The following is a 15,107-nucleotide window of genomic DNA, read 5'->3' as shown; positions in this document are numbered from 1 at the left end:
TTATTAGATATTAAATGTTAGAGTTGAAATATATTATTTAAGAAAATAATATATATTTATTAATAATATAAATTATGTACACTCTCATATACAAATTTGTATCTCTAAAGAATTATTTTACTTTTTCATTCATTTGTTTTTTCTTTAAATTGATTTACCATAGAATTGAATTTATTAATAATACAAAACATAAAAAGGAGAAAGTAATATGAAAGTTAGCAGTTTAAATATAACTTATTTTTTAGTAATTTATTAAATGATAGAAATTATAGAAGAAAAATTAAGAATGAAAAAAAATGTATAAAAAAAATTAAAGCATAAGTTATTATTTGATAATAGATACAATGAAAACAAATTAATTTTTTTAATAATGCTTAAAATGTATTGTTAGCTTCTATTTTTTCTATATTGAAATTAGAATCTTTGCAATATTATAATTTTCAATAAATTTCACTAGTTAATGATAGAAATGGGAAGTATTTGAAAGCAGAACCAATTTGCTTTCATTCACTTTTACTTATCTAATTATCTAAAAGAATTGGACTAAAGAAAATGACACGTGGGGGCAATAATTCCCTCCTTTAATTTTATCCCTCTCATTTCCCATAATTATATATTTTAGTTTTTCTTTTTAAAAAGGTTAACGGTTCAAGCATCATCTTCATAGGGTGCTATCAGATCTGTGCCATTTCTTCCAACCGCAGAGGCATGGACGAGAAGCTCATACAGCGGTTAGAATCGGCGGTGTCGCGCTTAGAGTCGCTCTCCTCCGGATTCCACCCATCGGCCTCGCCGGCCAGCGCCGCCGACGATGTGGCGCGCGATCCGTCCGTCGTTGCGTTCGCCGATCTGATCGACCAGCACGTCGCTAGGTTTTCCCGCGCTGCGGAGGTTATCGGAGGACAGGTCTTGGATGTGTCGAAACTTGTGCAGGAAGCTTTCAATGTTCAGAAAGAACTTTTGGTTGAGCTCAAACAAACACAGGTTCGTCATTGCTCTATCGTTTTTTTGCGTGTCCCGAGGATTGTTTGTTTTGGCGCGGGGTTGAAGAATTTGTGTGTTTGCATCGTGTGTGATAATATTGTCATGTCCAAAAAATAGTGAGAATATTGATGGAATAGAGTCTGATACCGATTGAACAAAATGTGGTGGCATTCTCTGTGTGGTTTTTTATGGGAGTCTTACGTATGTTTTTAAATATAAATCTCTGGTGGTTGTTGTGGATTCGATGCTTGTTTTACCTGTCATGTTTGACAAATGTTGAAGGTTCCATGTTCCGTGGGGTATTTGAGTATACAATTGCTTGTAAAGCGAAATTCAGAAGCAATTGCTCATGCAATAAGAGGTTTACCGCCAAGAAAGATCGAATTTAGTTTGTAGAGAAGGGAGTGCATACAGTTGCTCGTGCTGTGATGTTTTATTTTTTTGGACTGTATGTCACCTGTATTTGCAAATGCTGAGTTAGCATCTCTCGTCATCATTTACTGTGCAGAAGCCTGACCTTGCTGGGTTGGGGTCATTTCTCAAACCATTGAATGAAGTGATCACAAAAGCTGCCAAATTGACAGAGGGAAGGAGATCTGATTTTTTTAATCACTTGAAGGCTGCTGCTGACAGTCTCTCAGCTCTAGCATGGATTGCATATACAGGGAAGGATTGTGGTAAGTGATAAATGATTCTTTTATTGGATGAATATTTATCCTTCAGTGTCTTATGTTTCCTCTGTTTTTTCAAGGCATGAGTATGCCAATTGCGCATGTGGAAGAAAGCTGGCAAATGGCTGAGTTTTACTGCAACAAGGTATTCTTGATACCTGTCAGAATCTTATTAATTTGTCTTGCATATAAAGAAGTCCCCGTTAGTGATCTTCCCTTATAATTTTAGTAATTTGTAGTATATCCTTCCATTTAAAAAGTTTCATTTTTACTTTGAAATCAAATGTATAGGTGTAGTCACTTGCTGCGTTACGTAAGCTTTATGGATGAGAAAGGAAATAAGTTACGATCAGCAACCTTAATGTTTGTATTCTTAGTCTCAGAAATTTGATTTTAAACGTCTGACTTACCATTTAGTTTTGGTAACAATTACGTATGGAAGGGTGTGTATTAGATCAGGCATTGGCCTATTAGTCTTATTTTGCACTTCCTATCTCATATTGCCTGCTATTTCATGGGTTGAGATAATGATCTTCCCTACTCTTGGTTGTAATATTTAGGTGCTTGTAGAGTACAGAAACAAAGACCCAAATCATGTTGAATGGGCAAAAGCTCTTAAAGAGATGTATCTACCTGGATTGAGAGATTATGTCAAGAGCTTTCATTCTTTGGGCCCTGTTTGGAGTCCAAAAGGAAAAGTATATGCTCCATCAAAAGCTTCTGCTCCTGCTGCACCTGCCGCCCCTCCCCCTCCATCTGCTTCTCTATTTAGTTCTCAATCATCTCAGGCTTCATCTTCTAAACCTAAAGAGGGTATGTCAGCAGTTTTTCAGCAAATCAGTGAAGGAAACGTCACTTCAGGTAGCTTATTCTTGTACATTATTGATTGAGCATTCAGCAGTCAACATCTATGAATTATAAGTTTTATCTAATAGGTTTGAGAAAGGTTACGGCTGATATGAAAACTAAGAATCGCGCCGATAGAACTGGAGTTGTTGGCACTATTGAAAAAGAAAGTCATGCAACTTCACGCGTGCCTTCTAAAGCAGGACCTCCAAAATTTGAACTTCAAATGGGCCGCAAGTAAGTTTATGTGTGTTTGGGTCTTTTAGTTACTATGTGTATAGAAGTTAATGCCAATAATTTCACTATTCAATCTCCCTAACCGAATCCTACTTATCCTGCCAATGCAGATGGGTTGTTGAAAATCAAATTGAGAAGAAAGATTTGGTCATTGGAGATTGTGATGCAAAACAGTCTGTATATGTTTATGGGTGCAAAAACTCTGTTTTGCAGATTCCAGGTAGTTCTTTTTTCATTTCTTTTCCTATTTGGTATCCAACTTATCACTTGGTGAAAATATTGCAAGTAATCACTTCTAAACAATTCGCAGGCAAGGTCAACAATATAACTATTGACAAATGCACAAAGATGGGAGTTGTATTTAAGGTCTGTGAAACATGAGAATTTGATATTTAATAATATTAGAAACGGAATCAATTCATTGAGAGATGAAAATTAATTTTTTTTTTGTCTTAAAATGTAGGATGTTGTTGCAGCATTTGAGATTGTAAACAGTAGTGGGGTTGAGGTTCAATGCCAGGTACCTAGACTTCATTTTCTATTTTTTCCCCTCAATCCATAACGTCTTCCAATGCTGTTGGCGTGTTAGGTTGAATATCATATTATTCTTCCCAGTAAATATCTTAATAGCTGATAAGATGCACATCATAAGAGTTTAAAATTAATACTAAATAAATACTTCATATGTCAAAACTGATTTAGTTATACTTCTGCTCTCTTTTACTAATCATAGGGTGCAGCTCCTACAATTTTAGTGGACAACACTTCTGGCTGCCAGCTATATCTGAGCAAAGACTCTTTACAAACATCCATAACTACAGCAAAGTCAAGCGAGATCAATGTCTTGGTTCCTAGTGCTGAAACCGATGGTGACTGGGTATGTTTTAGTTTTCCTCTTCTATATTTGATGTTTAAAAGTTTGATTCCTCATCATCTGAGCAAAAACTACTTAAAGAGTTGTATTCCCCCTAATTTCTTGTAGATAATTTATGTCTTAATAATTGAAAATTAAATACTAGAGTCTGTTTTTATGATTGTTATAGATGCTGTTTACTACAACTTAAAAAATAGCAATGTGAGGCGGCCTGGCCCGAAAATGCTCTAGTGGGAGAGTAGAAAGTGGGATGATTACCAGCTTAAATATTATTATTCGAACTGAATAATTTTTAAATATTTACTCCAAAAAACCAAAATTAAATAATCTCATGATATAGGTCATAGGTTACAATACACAATCACCGTCAAGCTAGGAGCAATAAGAACACATGAATAAAGTTAAAAATTAAAGATGGTGAAAAATAAAATAGAATGCAGTAGATAAAAATTAGGGTATGAAGGAAGAAGAAACAGCTTACCACAAAACAAAACTATAGCGTGTGATATTGACTACTTTTAGAAGTTGTTTTTCTCCCACCTCAACTGGACTTGGCGATCTGAATTTGCTTACATATCCTCACGTTTCACACAGCGATGGATGAATCCGTCTATATTTAGAATCTTATTTAAAAATTGTAAAATTGTTAAACAGCGTGATCTTGGTTAGATATTAGTTGTGGACTAAGTCAAGTGGCACCCATATTGTAACGACGTCTTCTGTTTCAGGTGGAGCATTCTTTGCCACAACAATACATTCATGTGTTCAAGGATGGACATTTTGAAACAACACCTGCTTCTCATTCTGGAGGTTAAATTGACTCGCAAGTTGAAGTTTCTATTTATTTTGGAATGCTGTGGGAGTGGCTTCAATTTGTTGTTTCGTTAATTCATTTACAAATACAGTCATATGAATTAGGTTTATGCTAGCGGTTTTTCCATGGGTTTATTGAACCATTGGAATCCTCCATGTGATTTTTGGTTTTGATAGTTTGGTTCTGCTTGAGCATGTTTCTGTCTTAAGTTGCATCATGCAATCGGGTTTTAGCTTTCAGAGGACCATTACAATTTGAATATCTTGGTTTGTTCTGGTGTCTTGCGTAATTTGAGGATAGAGCAAGGATGATGTACTCGGTTCATTCAGAAAGGTATTTTGTTCTCAGTTTGTAATGAGAAAAGAAGAGTTATGGACGTTCTTGGCCTCTTAAATGCTCGTCAATATCTAAGATATTCAATGTTTCAATTGTTTGAACCATAAATTTGTTGGAGAGAGTCTTAACTAAGAAGATGAAACTCAACAAATTGTTTTTTCTTTTATTATCTTTTTATATAATTTTACCATGATATTTTTATCAACCTTTAATAAGTTATTTTTATCAATTTTAAAGTGCTGTTAGTTTCCTTTTTTTTAACTAGCTTTGATTGGTACATTAATGAATTTTTGTTGTCTGACGAGGATTTAATATAATTCCTGGAACTGAGTTTGAAAACACATACGGAGCTCGTAACGATTTCAAGATGACTTATACGTACGTTTCTAAAGGCAAATAGAAACGAAGTAAAGTTACAAATTCAAGGCTCACAAACTTTTCATTTTTAAGTATATATAAGTGTTGACCTCTTTGACTCTGACTCTTCTTTCATATTCATTAATTAATTCATGACTTTTTTTTCTTATGATATCGGTTATTATTTTTTTTCTCCGTTTTTACATCCCTTGTTTCCTTACACTTTCAAAGTCCACTTAAATTGATACATGAAACAAATTAAATCATTTTTCATTTAGTTTTATTACATTTCATCACTTTCCCCTTTGCAATTTTATCCTATCATGTTAAATATGTAATTGCCAATTATGGTTTAATATCTCATATTTCGTTTTCCTTTTATTTTAAATAATTGATCATCTACTTTTCTTGTCAGAACATAATATCGTGAGAGAGAAAAAAATGGAAGAATAATGTAGTCGTTTTGTTGAACGTCAAATATAAACTTCATTGTATTTGAATTCAATTTTTATAAATAATATATATATATATATATATATATATATATATATATATATATACACACTTATATATTTTTTAGGTAATATATTTTATGTATTTACATTTTATTTTGCGTGTTCTATGATTTATTTTTTCATTTAAGATATGATTTAAATTCATCCGATTTGCTTAAAAAATTATATCAATGTTTCCATTGTTTAAAAGTCTTTAGATTTGGTATTTAAACAAGTCAGTTTGATTAATAGTACTTAAAATTCACGTAAAAATTGAATTGCTCTCTAAGAAATGTCCTATTGAGAAAGAAAATATGATGTCTTTTAATAAAACTAATGAATATCACAAAAATTTATGCCAGCTTTTAAGTAAAAAAAAAATATCTATATTCCTTGTTCGTGTTAATTTTGTATGAGGCAATTATTTATTAATGTTCTAACTGTAAAATTTGCTCAAAGTTTTTTTCACACACTCTATATGCAGGTTGCAACATATTTGTATCAATGTCTTTGACATTTTTTTTAAAGCGTCTTCTATAATCTTATGAAAAGTATTTTTTTTTCTTTACGAACATCACAGCTTATTCTTCTTTATTTTTCTTTAGTCTTTTCTTTCTTTTATAGGAACCTTTTATCTGGTTCGAAGGAGCGTGCGGATTCGAAGCATTGTGCAAAACCAGCTTTAAAACCACAAATCCCGAATCTTTTTCCCTCTTTTCGCCCTTGTCCTTCTGTCGAAGAATTTATGTTCTGTTCCTCTTAATGTATATACATGCATACTAAAACATTTCATCAAACATTAAAGATAGAATTTTGATGTTTGAAAACTCAAAATTCAAAACAAAAGACATTGCTATTACATGTTAATAATTTGGAATTATCTGTCTTACTAATCACCATCCTACCCTAATATTTACCCTTGGTCCCATCAGTATTAAAGTCGTTTTTCAAAACACTTTCTTTCTATAGTTAGAAATTCTTCTTTACATCTTTATCTGCATGCCTGTGATGTATGATATATTTTCTCTTGAGTACATTGGTTTTGGCTTTCATTTTCATGTTGCCTTTCATAAGAACATATTCTCGAACTACCATGGCTATACATTCCAATTCTTCATTCCTCCTCCACCTTTCCCTCATCATCAATGCACTCTACATTGGTGGTATGTTCTCTCAATTCCATATCCATTCTAACCATTCCATTTTTCTAAATTTTTCTTTCTTTTTCATTTTATGTTTCAAACTTCTCGGGAAAATCTGTGAATGAACAACATGTTTTCAAGTGCAACTTCTTCAGCGTTTTTCAAGCACCACGACCCTTCACTCAAAGTTGGATTTTGATTCCATTTTTAAACTGTTTTTATAATTCTGTTGTTGATTTGGCTTCATGGTCAGAGGTCTCACTTGAAGAATGTAATGTATCAGTGAATATTAGCCATGAAAATGAGTTTTGCTTTCACCCAATTACAGTCATTATTGATTAGTAAATACATTTTTAAAGAAATATGTATAAAGTATTGTGTCATTAAACTGAATCTTCTTCGTACTGAAGTTTCACAACCCTTCATCGGCGTCAACTACGGCCAGGTCGCCGACAATCTTCCAGCGCCGGAGGCATCGGCGGAGCTTCTCAAGTCTACGACGGTCGGGAAAGTACGTCTTTACGGCGCGGATCCGGCAATCATAAAGGCGCTAGCGAACTCCGGCATTGGAATCGTCATCGGCGTGGCCAACGGCGACATTCCAAGTTTGGCATCTGATCCCGACTCGGCGACTCAATGGGTCAACGCGAACGTGATGCCACATTACCCCGAAAGCAACATTACTATGATCGCTGTCGGCAACGAGATCATGAGCTCCGGCGAAGATGGCCTCGTCTCGCAGCTACTCCCGGCGATGCAAAATGTCCAGAACGCCCTCAACTCGGCCTCACTTGGTGGCAAAATAAAAGTTTCCACGGTGCATTCTATGGCCGTGTTGACTCAGTCGGAGCCTCCCTCGGCCGGGTCGTTCGACCCAGGTTTGATGGATATCCTCCAACCGTTGGTAGCGTTTTTGAAGAATAACGAGTCACCTTTCGCCATCAACCCATACCCGTTCTTCGCTTACCGGAGCGACCCGAGACCCGAAACACTCGCATTCTGTCTATTTCGACCAAATTCGGGTCGGGTCGATCAGTTTAGCGGGAAGGTTTATTCCAACATGTTTGACGCCCAGGTCAGCAACTTATTTTCCCTTTCTTATTTTAATAAATTTGACACCACAAACTATACTCACACCCACCACCTCTTATCAAGTAAATATTTCAACTTTTTTTTCCTATTTGTTAAATTACATAAATATAATATAATAGGAATAAAACATTTATGAATTAAAATAGATTAAAGTAATGCAACGATAAGAAAATTATTTTGTGTAATTTCATCAAGCATGCAAGAAATACGATGTAAATTGGCATGTTCTCCACGTACCCACTTACATGCATTCTACGTGTCCGATAATCTTCACTTTCATTTAGGTTGTAAAAAAAATCGTAAAATGTAAGATGCTTAACCAACTTTAAAATTTCAAATCTTTTTATCAATTGGTTTTTAAGTGTAAAGGGTTTGGTTGTACAAATTATTCCTCCAGTTTACCTTTATTCCATCATCTACGACCTTTTTTAGTCAATTATTATTTTTTCTTTTTCTAATATTTTAACAAAAAATTACATACGCATCCCATATGGTATATCACAATTTCAATTTAATATTCCTTTTTTAACTTTCGTCACCAATTCGAATATAATTAACTTTTATATATCAGATTCTCCACCTCATGCCACTTCACTTTCGGCGGTCTATCAGATTCGAATATAATTAACTTTTATATATCAGATTCACATGATGACAAATTATTTAGTTTTAATGACAATAAGTTATGATTCAACTTCCAAGTTATTGGAAATTTAAGTGTGACTTTTATTTTTAATCAATAAATTTTAAGTTTAACAAGACATCTAATAGGAAATGGTAAGTAAGATAGCATAAATAAATAAGAAAAGTATTGTTGATTGATGTTTGGAAGTATGAACATAGGTGGATGCTGTGCATAGTGCATTGAGCAGGATGGGGTTTGAGGAGGTGGAGATTGTGATTGCCGAGACAGGATGGCCCTCCCGTGGGGACAGAAATGAAGCAGGAGCTACTGTTGAAAACGCCAGAGCCTACAATGGAAACCTCATTGCACACCTTAGATCAATGGTTGGAACTCCTTCCATGCCTGCCAAATCTGTCGACACATTCATCTTTGCACTCTATGATGAGGATCTCAAACCTGGTCCACAATCTGAGAGAGCGTTTGGCCTCTTCAAAACTGATCTCACCATGGCATATGATGTTGGCCTACACAACTCTGCTTCAACCCATAAGGTCAACAAACAATTTGGATATTAAGATGTATCAAAGTTTCCAACAAGACTAAAAACATGTTACAATCTTAATTCTTTTTTAGTAACATGGTAATTTGTGTTTTCCCAGAATCCACCTACTAGTCCTGTTACTCCAGAAAGGGAAACACAATGGTGCATATCAAAAGTGGAAGTGGGTGAGGCTGAGTTGCAGAGAAATATTGATTATATATGTGGTAGCCAAGTTATAGATTGTGGACCGATTCAGTCAGGAGGTGCTTGTTATGAACCAAACACTGTCTTATCTCATGCTGCCTTTGCTATGAATCTCTACTACCAGAACTTTGGAAGAAATCCATGGAACTGTGATTTCTCTCAAACCGCAATGCTTACTTCTCAAAATCCAAGTAAGTTTTCTTGCCTTTTTTCTGGAATCTAACCATTCTTATACATCTATGTCTGAGCTATCTAACTTCATTTTCCTCCAACTTGTAGGTTACAGTGATTGTGTTTATCCTGGTGGAAGTATCTGAAAAGATTTAAACTTTGTCTGCTAAAAGTTTTATTAACATTAGAATTGGATCAAGGAATAAGGGTCAATCATTTGGCCTCTTTTATTCATGGAATTTCAATTTCAAATAGCTTCAATGAATCAATTTAAATGGATGTCAATCTTCCTTCTTTGTGCTTGATATCTCTCAGTGTGTTGGTAACCTAAATGTGAGTTTAGAAAGCAAGATGCACATTAACTTAATGAAAGTTACAGTTCATAATTATGTTCCTGTCAATTATCTTATATCACAATAATCTATGCCTTTTTATACATTTTTTTAATTATATTTAAGATAGGCTGTAACATTCTGCAATATGCATTAACATGTTTTTTACAAAATATCCATCCTAATTAACTTATCTCTCAAATTATTTCACTATATTAAGTGAAGTAGGTGTAAATAATATATTGCAGCCTAATTATCATTAAATAGACTTAAATGGTTTTAATAATTATTCAATAAGAAAAAATACCTCAAAAATAATTATTTTAAAGATTATAAAATAAAATAGTATTTATAATACATACATAAATAATATTCATATGATAAAATACAATATTATTTGAAAAATATTCCTTCCTGTTTCTTAAGTGTGAAGAATTTTTATTTCTATATATTTTTCATTTGACATAGTTAAAATCCTGTTAATTTTTCTTTAGTTGATTATATTTATGTGTCTCTTAACCTTTAATAATTTGCTTGTACATTTGTATTACATGTGATAAAAAGAGAACGTAAAATAGAAAAAGTACACAAATATTTTATTATAATATAGAATTTGTTTTTCAAAAAAATTTAAAGAAAGCAAATAAAAATAACTAAAGAAAGTAATGTGTTGACCCTATTATGTACCTCAAATTTATAACTTATTAGTCAATCAATTAATTAAATGTAGATAAAACTCAATCCAATGTAATTAATGGAGGAGTGAATTTGGGATTACTAGGAATTTGTTTATATTACTATGTTATTTTCAATTTAATGAATATCAATTCCGTTGTCGTCCAGTGGTTAGGATATCTGGCTTTCACCCAGGAGACCCGGGTTCGATTCCCGGCAACGGAATTTTTTTATTTTTTCCTTGTTTTTTACAAATTAAAATTGGTTTGTTTTTCCTGATAACAGCACAACATAAAATATGTATATAAATTTTGGGCACTTTCACACAGTCTCCTCTCCTAATTGGGTAGGTTTCACATTTGACTTTTGGAATGAGACAAGACAATTATAGAGTATAACCTTCTCACATCTTACTTTGTTTCAAAACAAAAACATAGGTTTGAAACCAAGTTGAACACTCTATAATATTTTATGCCCCCAATTTGTGCAAGTCAAATATTGGAATGAAACCTTTTAGATTTGCAATGGGTTGAATTTGAAGGATACAGGTATACAGTATGTAAATTGAGAACTCTAAAATTGAAGAGAAATCTCTTATCTTTTGACCATGTTAGGCCTATTTATATTACTTTTGAGCTGGTAATTTTGATGTTTCATATTGGAGAAGGTGTAAAAATAAATATCTTAATTTTTAAATAATAAAAATATCAATTAGTTAACAAACCTCAGTCACCAAAAACTATTATGGACATTTTAAACGAATTACAAATATTGGCATATCATTGAAATGTTATTCATATTCAAAACTAAAATTCAAAGATTGAGAACAACAAAAATAAAAAATAATCAATGTTCTTGGACATACATGTACATGTTTATGTTTATGTTAGAGTTTCAATGAAGCAAAATAATGTCTGGGTCAAGAACGAGTTAGAAAGAAAGGAAAAAATAAATAAATGAAAAACTTAAAAAAAAGAGTATAATTAATACACTTAAAAAATATAAAATAAATATAATAAAAAGTATTTTAAATTTATTTAATTTTATTTGTGCCAAATTTTCACTGTGCAGATCTCAGTCAGTCTCTGTAAAAAGATGAATTATTTTCACTTCTCACGGGATCTAACAATATTCTGTCATTTCCATTGTCTTCTTCTGTCTCTATTTTGAAGGCTACCAAACACTCCCTTAACTCCAACATCCTCAACCCAACTTCATCTTACAAATAATTAACCTTTCCCATTAATTTGTTGTAAAACTAAAATAAAAAGCATGTTCAGAAACATGGTCTTCCCAACAACAACCTCTTCCCTTCTTCCTTAATTGGTGTGCTTATTTAGGGAGTCCAAATGTCTGTTGCGGAGCTCAAAGAGCGCCACTCCTCTGCCGTCGACACAGTCAACAATCTCAGGCACCAATTGAAGCAGAAGCGTCTTTCTTTGCTCGACACAGATAGTATAACCCTTTTCTCTCCTTTTTTTCATTTTTTTTGTTGGGGTTATTGATAATTTTTTGTGGAGGTTCAACTTGTACAACTTGGTGCTAATAATTGGTCTTAGATCTTGCTGATTGAACACTTTGTTTGATGGGTATTTTTCAGTCTGTGAGTATGCGAGGTCTCAGGGTAGAACACCTGTGACCTTTGGACCTACGGATCTGGTTTGCTGTAGAACCTTGCAGGGTCACACGGGAAAGGTGCCTTTTTTATGCTTTTCTCTTTTACATGTTATGCATGAGTTCGCTTGTTCCTCAATTTTGGTTGTTAAATTTGGGTGACTTAGTTTCAAGAACATCATGGTTGTTCCTCAATTTTGGTTGTTAAATTTGGGTGACTTAGTTTCAAGAACATCATGGTTGCTGCTTATCGCTAGACAATTCTTTACTTGTTTGACTGATTATGGAATCAATTACCTCTCAATACTTGAATAAACTTCTCTCTAAGCATTGTAGAAGAGGATATTACTTATATGAAATGTTAAAATGAGAGGTTTTTACCATTAGATCATCCCCAAGTTAATTTTAAGTTCTGAGAGAAGTTTATTTCGATTTCTTCTTATTTTATTTTCTTCAGTAAACATTTGTGGAGAGGTTTATCCAACCATAGATGAGGACTATAACTTATTAGACTAATCCTTTGCATTTTGTTTCTAGTTCTGAATGATATCTAGAATGTGATGGATATTGGTCAGTATGAAATCAAATGCTATCTAGCTTTGTTTTTACCTGTTCCTCGTCAGCTGTGACCGGAGAGATAGCCTTTTCCTGTATACACAGAGGAATCATCATGCTTTTGATATAATGCTTAGTGATTATTGTAGATTTATTCTTATTATCAAACTTGCAGATTTTAGGTTGACTTGAAATTTGTTTCAAATTTGCAGGTGTATTCGTTGGATTGGACTTCTGAAAAAAGTCAGATTGTTAGTGCATCTCAAGATGGACGATTAATAGTGTGGAATGCCCTAACTAGGCAGAAAATCCATGCCATAAAGCTGCCTTGTGCGTGGGTCATGACATGTGCTTTTTCACCAACTGGTCAGTCTGTTGCATGTGGTGGTCTTGACAGTGTGTGTTCTATTTTCCATCTTAATTCACCCACTGACAAAGATGGGAATCTACCTGTTTCCCGGATGCTTAGTGGACATAAGGGTTATGTTTCCTCTTGTCAGTATGTTCCAGATGAAGATACTCATTTAATTACTGGTTCTGGTGATCAGACATGTGTTTTATGGGATATAACTACTGGCCTTAAAACATCTGTCTTTGGAGGGGAGTTCCAGTCTGGACACACTGCAGATGTATACAGGTGATTGATTAGTTGTTTACTGTATTAGTGTGAACCAAATTTTGTTGTTTCAGTAATTAATTATCTCTTCCTTTGTATTTTTAATATGCCTACCATCCATCTATTATGAAAACCTACAAAAGGAATTATTGTCTCTGTACAAAACGAAACTGTACAACTAACTTCATAATACTGGCAAGACTAGCGAATTGGTCAGATCATGAATGTCTGTTTTATGATCAAATATTTTTCATACACTGTTCAACCTTTCAGTTGATGAAGAAAAGGTAAGAGTTCATTCATTTGGTGGTGCAGTGGATAATGTTATCAGTGTTCAATCTTGCATCTTTTCCCTTCCCTTTTTCTTGTTATATAAGTTTGAGTAAGAGTAGGATTTGACCACAACACATTCATGATAATATGTTAGTTAAAGAATCTGTTTGACATAATAGTTTATTGGATAAGTTTCAGCCTTTATGTGAATTCAATGGAGGTCTTTGCCTGCTTTCAGAATGAAGGGATGTCTGTGTTAGGGATCTAAAGAATGAATTTGTTGATTGAATGAAATTAAATAGCAATAAGGAAAAAGAATTCTCCTCCAAGGACCAAGGCTTTCCCCTTTCTTAGGAACTTGCTAATTGCCTGCATACCTTCTTTCCTCTATCTGAGTAATTGATCCCCTTATGTGGACTAACTACTTTATCTGTTGCCAACGTATTTCACCTTCACTTCAGTTTCAACTCCTAGCAATCTGTGCTATTAATGAAAAATAAAGGAGAGGCGGTAGTAACTTACTCTTGTTGCTTTTACTTTATTGAATAAATTAATCTACAAAAGGATGACCACTGCTGCTTCAAAATGCAAGGCATCTACATAAAATTATAACTTTCTTTCTACACACAAATTATGAAATCTTGATTAATTAGTGTTTCTTTCCAATATTACTTGTTAATATTAAATCTTTTCTGAGAAATATATTATTTCATTATCCTCTCAGTATCTCCATTAATGCATCCAACTCAAGAATGTTTGTATCCGGTTCTTGTGATGCAACTGCTCGATTGTGGGATACTCGCGTGGCAAGTCGAGCAGTGCGGACATTTCATGGGCATGAGGGAGATGTTAATGCAGTTAAATTCTTTCCGGATGGAAATAGATTTGGAACCGGCTCGGATGATGGTACCTGCAGATTGTTTGACATTAGGACTGGACACCAACTTCAAGTATATTATCAGCAGCACAGTGACAATGACATCCCGCCTGTGACTTCCATTGCATTCTCTGCATCAGGAAGACTTCTTTTTGCTGGATACACAAATGGAGATTGCTATGTTTGGGACACTTTACTGGCAAAGGTACTTGGTACTCTAGTGAAACATATAACAACTTTAGGTTCCATTCTTCTGGTTGCGCTATGAATGAAATCGGTGTAGTATTTTAAAAGAACATTTGTTTGCTTCTTTGCAGGTGGTCTTGGATTTAGGATCTCTTCAAGACTCTCATGACGACAGGATCAGCTGTTTAGGTTTGTCAGCTGATGGGAGTGCTTTGTGTACAGGAAGTTGGGACACAAACTTAAAGGTGAGCATGCATTTTGTGCACATTCAATAAATCTTAGGCTGTGATTCACGGTTATTTAAGCCTTAATTCCTTCACGGTTTAAACTTTAAATAATTAGATATTACCTCCAACACTACCCAAAAAGAACATGTTGATATTATTCCTTACGAAGTTTTAGAGATTTAATAACCACAACCGAAAGTTGGAACATCAAAACATGATTCCTTTAGAAATATAAAGGGCATGACTTTATGGAGATTTTAAGGAGTCTGTAATTTCCAAAAGTTAACATACTCATACAAGAATTGGTTAATTAGTAATGTCAAGGGAACATTATGTTCTAGGATTGTCTAACCTACGCATGGAT

At 33.8% G+C, this 15,107-nt stretch overlaps 3 protein-coding genes and 1 non-coding gene across 4 annotated transcripts in view; all 4 read left to right on the top strand.

The window, feature by feature from the left end:
* The first annotated feature begins 509 nt into the window (after positions 1-509).
* LOC108318798 (cyclase-associated protein 1) lies at positions 510-4,802 on the top strand. The gene is made up of 10 exons (XM_017556308.2): positions 510-984; positions 1,493-1,661; positions 1,736-1,800; positions 2,216-2,516; positions 2,591-2,738; positions 2,849-2,958; positions 3,049-3,104; positions 3,202-3,258; positions 3,472-3,615; positions 4,341-4,802. Exons 1-10 carry the CDS (start codon positions 709-711, stop codon positions 4,425-4,427), a joined length of 1,413 nt encoding a protein of 470 aa, XP_017411797.1. The 5' UTR covers positions 510-708; the 3' UTR covers positions 4,428-4,802.
* Positions 4,803-6,638: 1,836 nt separating this feature from the next.
* Positions 6,639-9,759, top strand: LOC108318742 (glucan endo-1,3-beta-glucosidase 7). The gene is made up of 5 exons (XM_017556318.2): positions 6,639-6,776; positions 7,166-7,830; positions 8,691-9,023; positions 9,132-9,408; positions 9,497-9,759. The coding sequence occupies exons 1-5, from the start codon at positions 6,671-6,673 to the stop codon at positions 9,532-9,534; spliced, it is 1,419 nt and encodes a 472-aa protein (XP_017411807.1). The 5' UTR covers positions 6,639-6,670; the 3' UTR covers positions 9,535-9,759.
* Positions 9,760-10,548: 789 nt separating this feature from the next.
* On the top strand, positions 10,549-10,620 carry TRNAE-UUC (transfer RNA glutamic acid (anticodon UUC)). Its single transcript has one exon. It is a non-coding gene; the product is annotated as a tRNA-Glu (tRNA).
* A 951-nt stretch (positions 10,621-11,571) lies between these two features.
* Positions 11,572-15,107, top strand: part of LOC108340218 (guanine nucleotide-binding protein subunit beta-2) — a 3,922-nt gene continuing 386 nt past the window's right edge. The window contains exons 1-5 of the mRNA XM_017577432.2: positions 11,572-11,850; positions 11,996-12,090; positions 12,777-13,201; positions 14,178-14,535; positions 14,648-14,761. Coding sequence (XP_017432921.1) covers positions 11,745-11,850; positions 11,996-12,090; positions 12,777-13,201; positions 14,178-14,535; positions 14,648-14,761 — 1,098 coding nt within the window. The 5' untranslated portion in view covers positions 11,572-11,744. The remainder of the gene's footprint in view (positions 11,851-11,995; positions 12,091-12,776; positions 13,202-14,177; positions 14,536-14,647; positions 14,762-15,107) is intronic.

The sequence above is a fragment of the Vigna angularis genome, chromosome 5, assembly GCF_016808095.1.
Source record: "Vigna angularis cultivar LongXiaoDou No.4 chromosome 5, ASM1680809v1, whole genome shotgun sequence".
NCBI classification, from domain to species: Eukaryota; Viridiplantae; Streptophyta; class Magnoliopsida; order Fabales; family Fabaceae; genus Vigna; species Vigna angularis.
The sequence above is the reverse complement of the archived record's forward strand: the minus strand, read 5'-3'. Positions and strand labels throughout refer to the sequence as shown.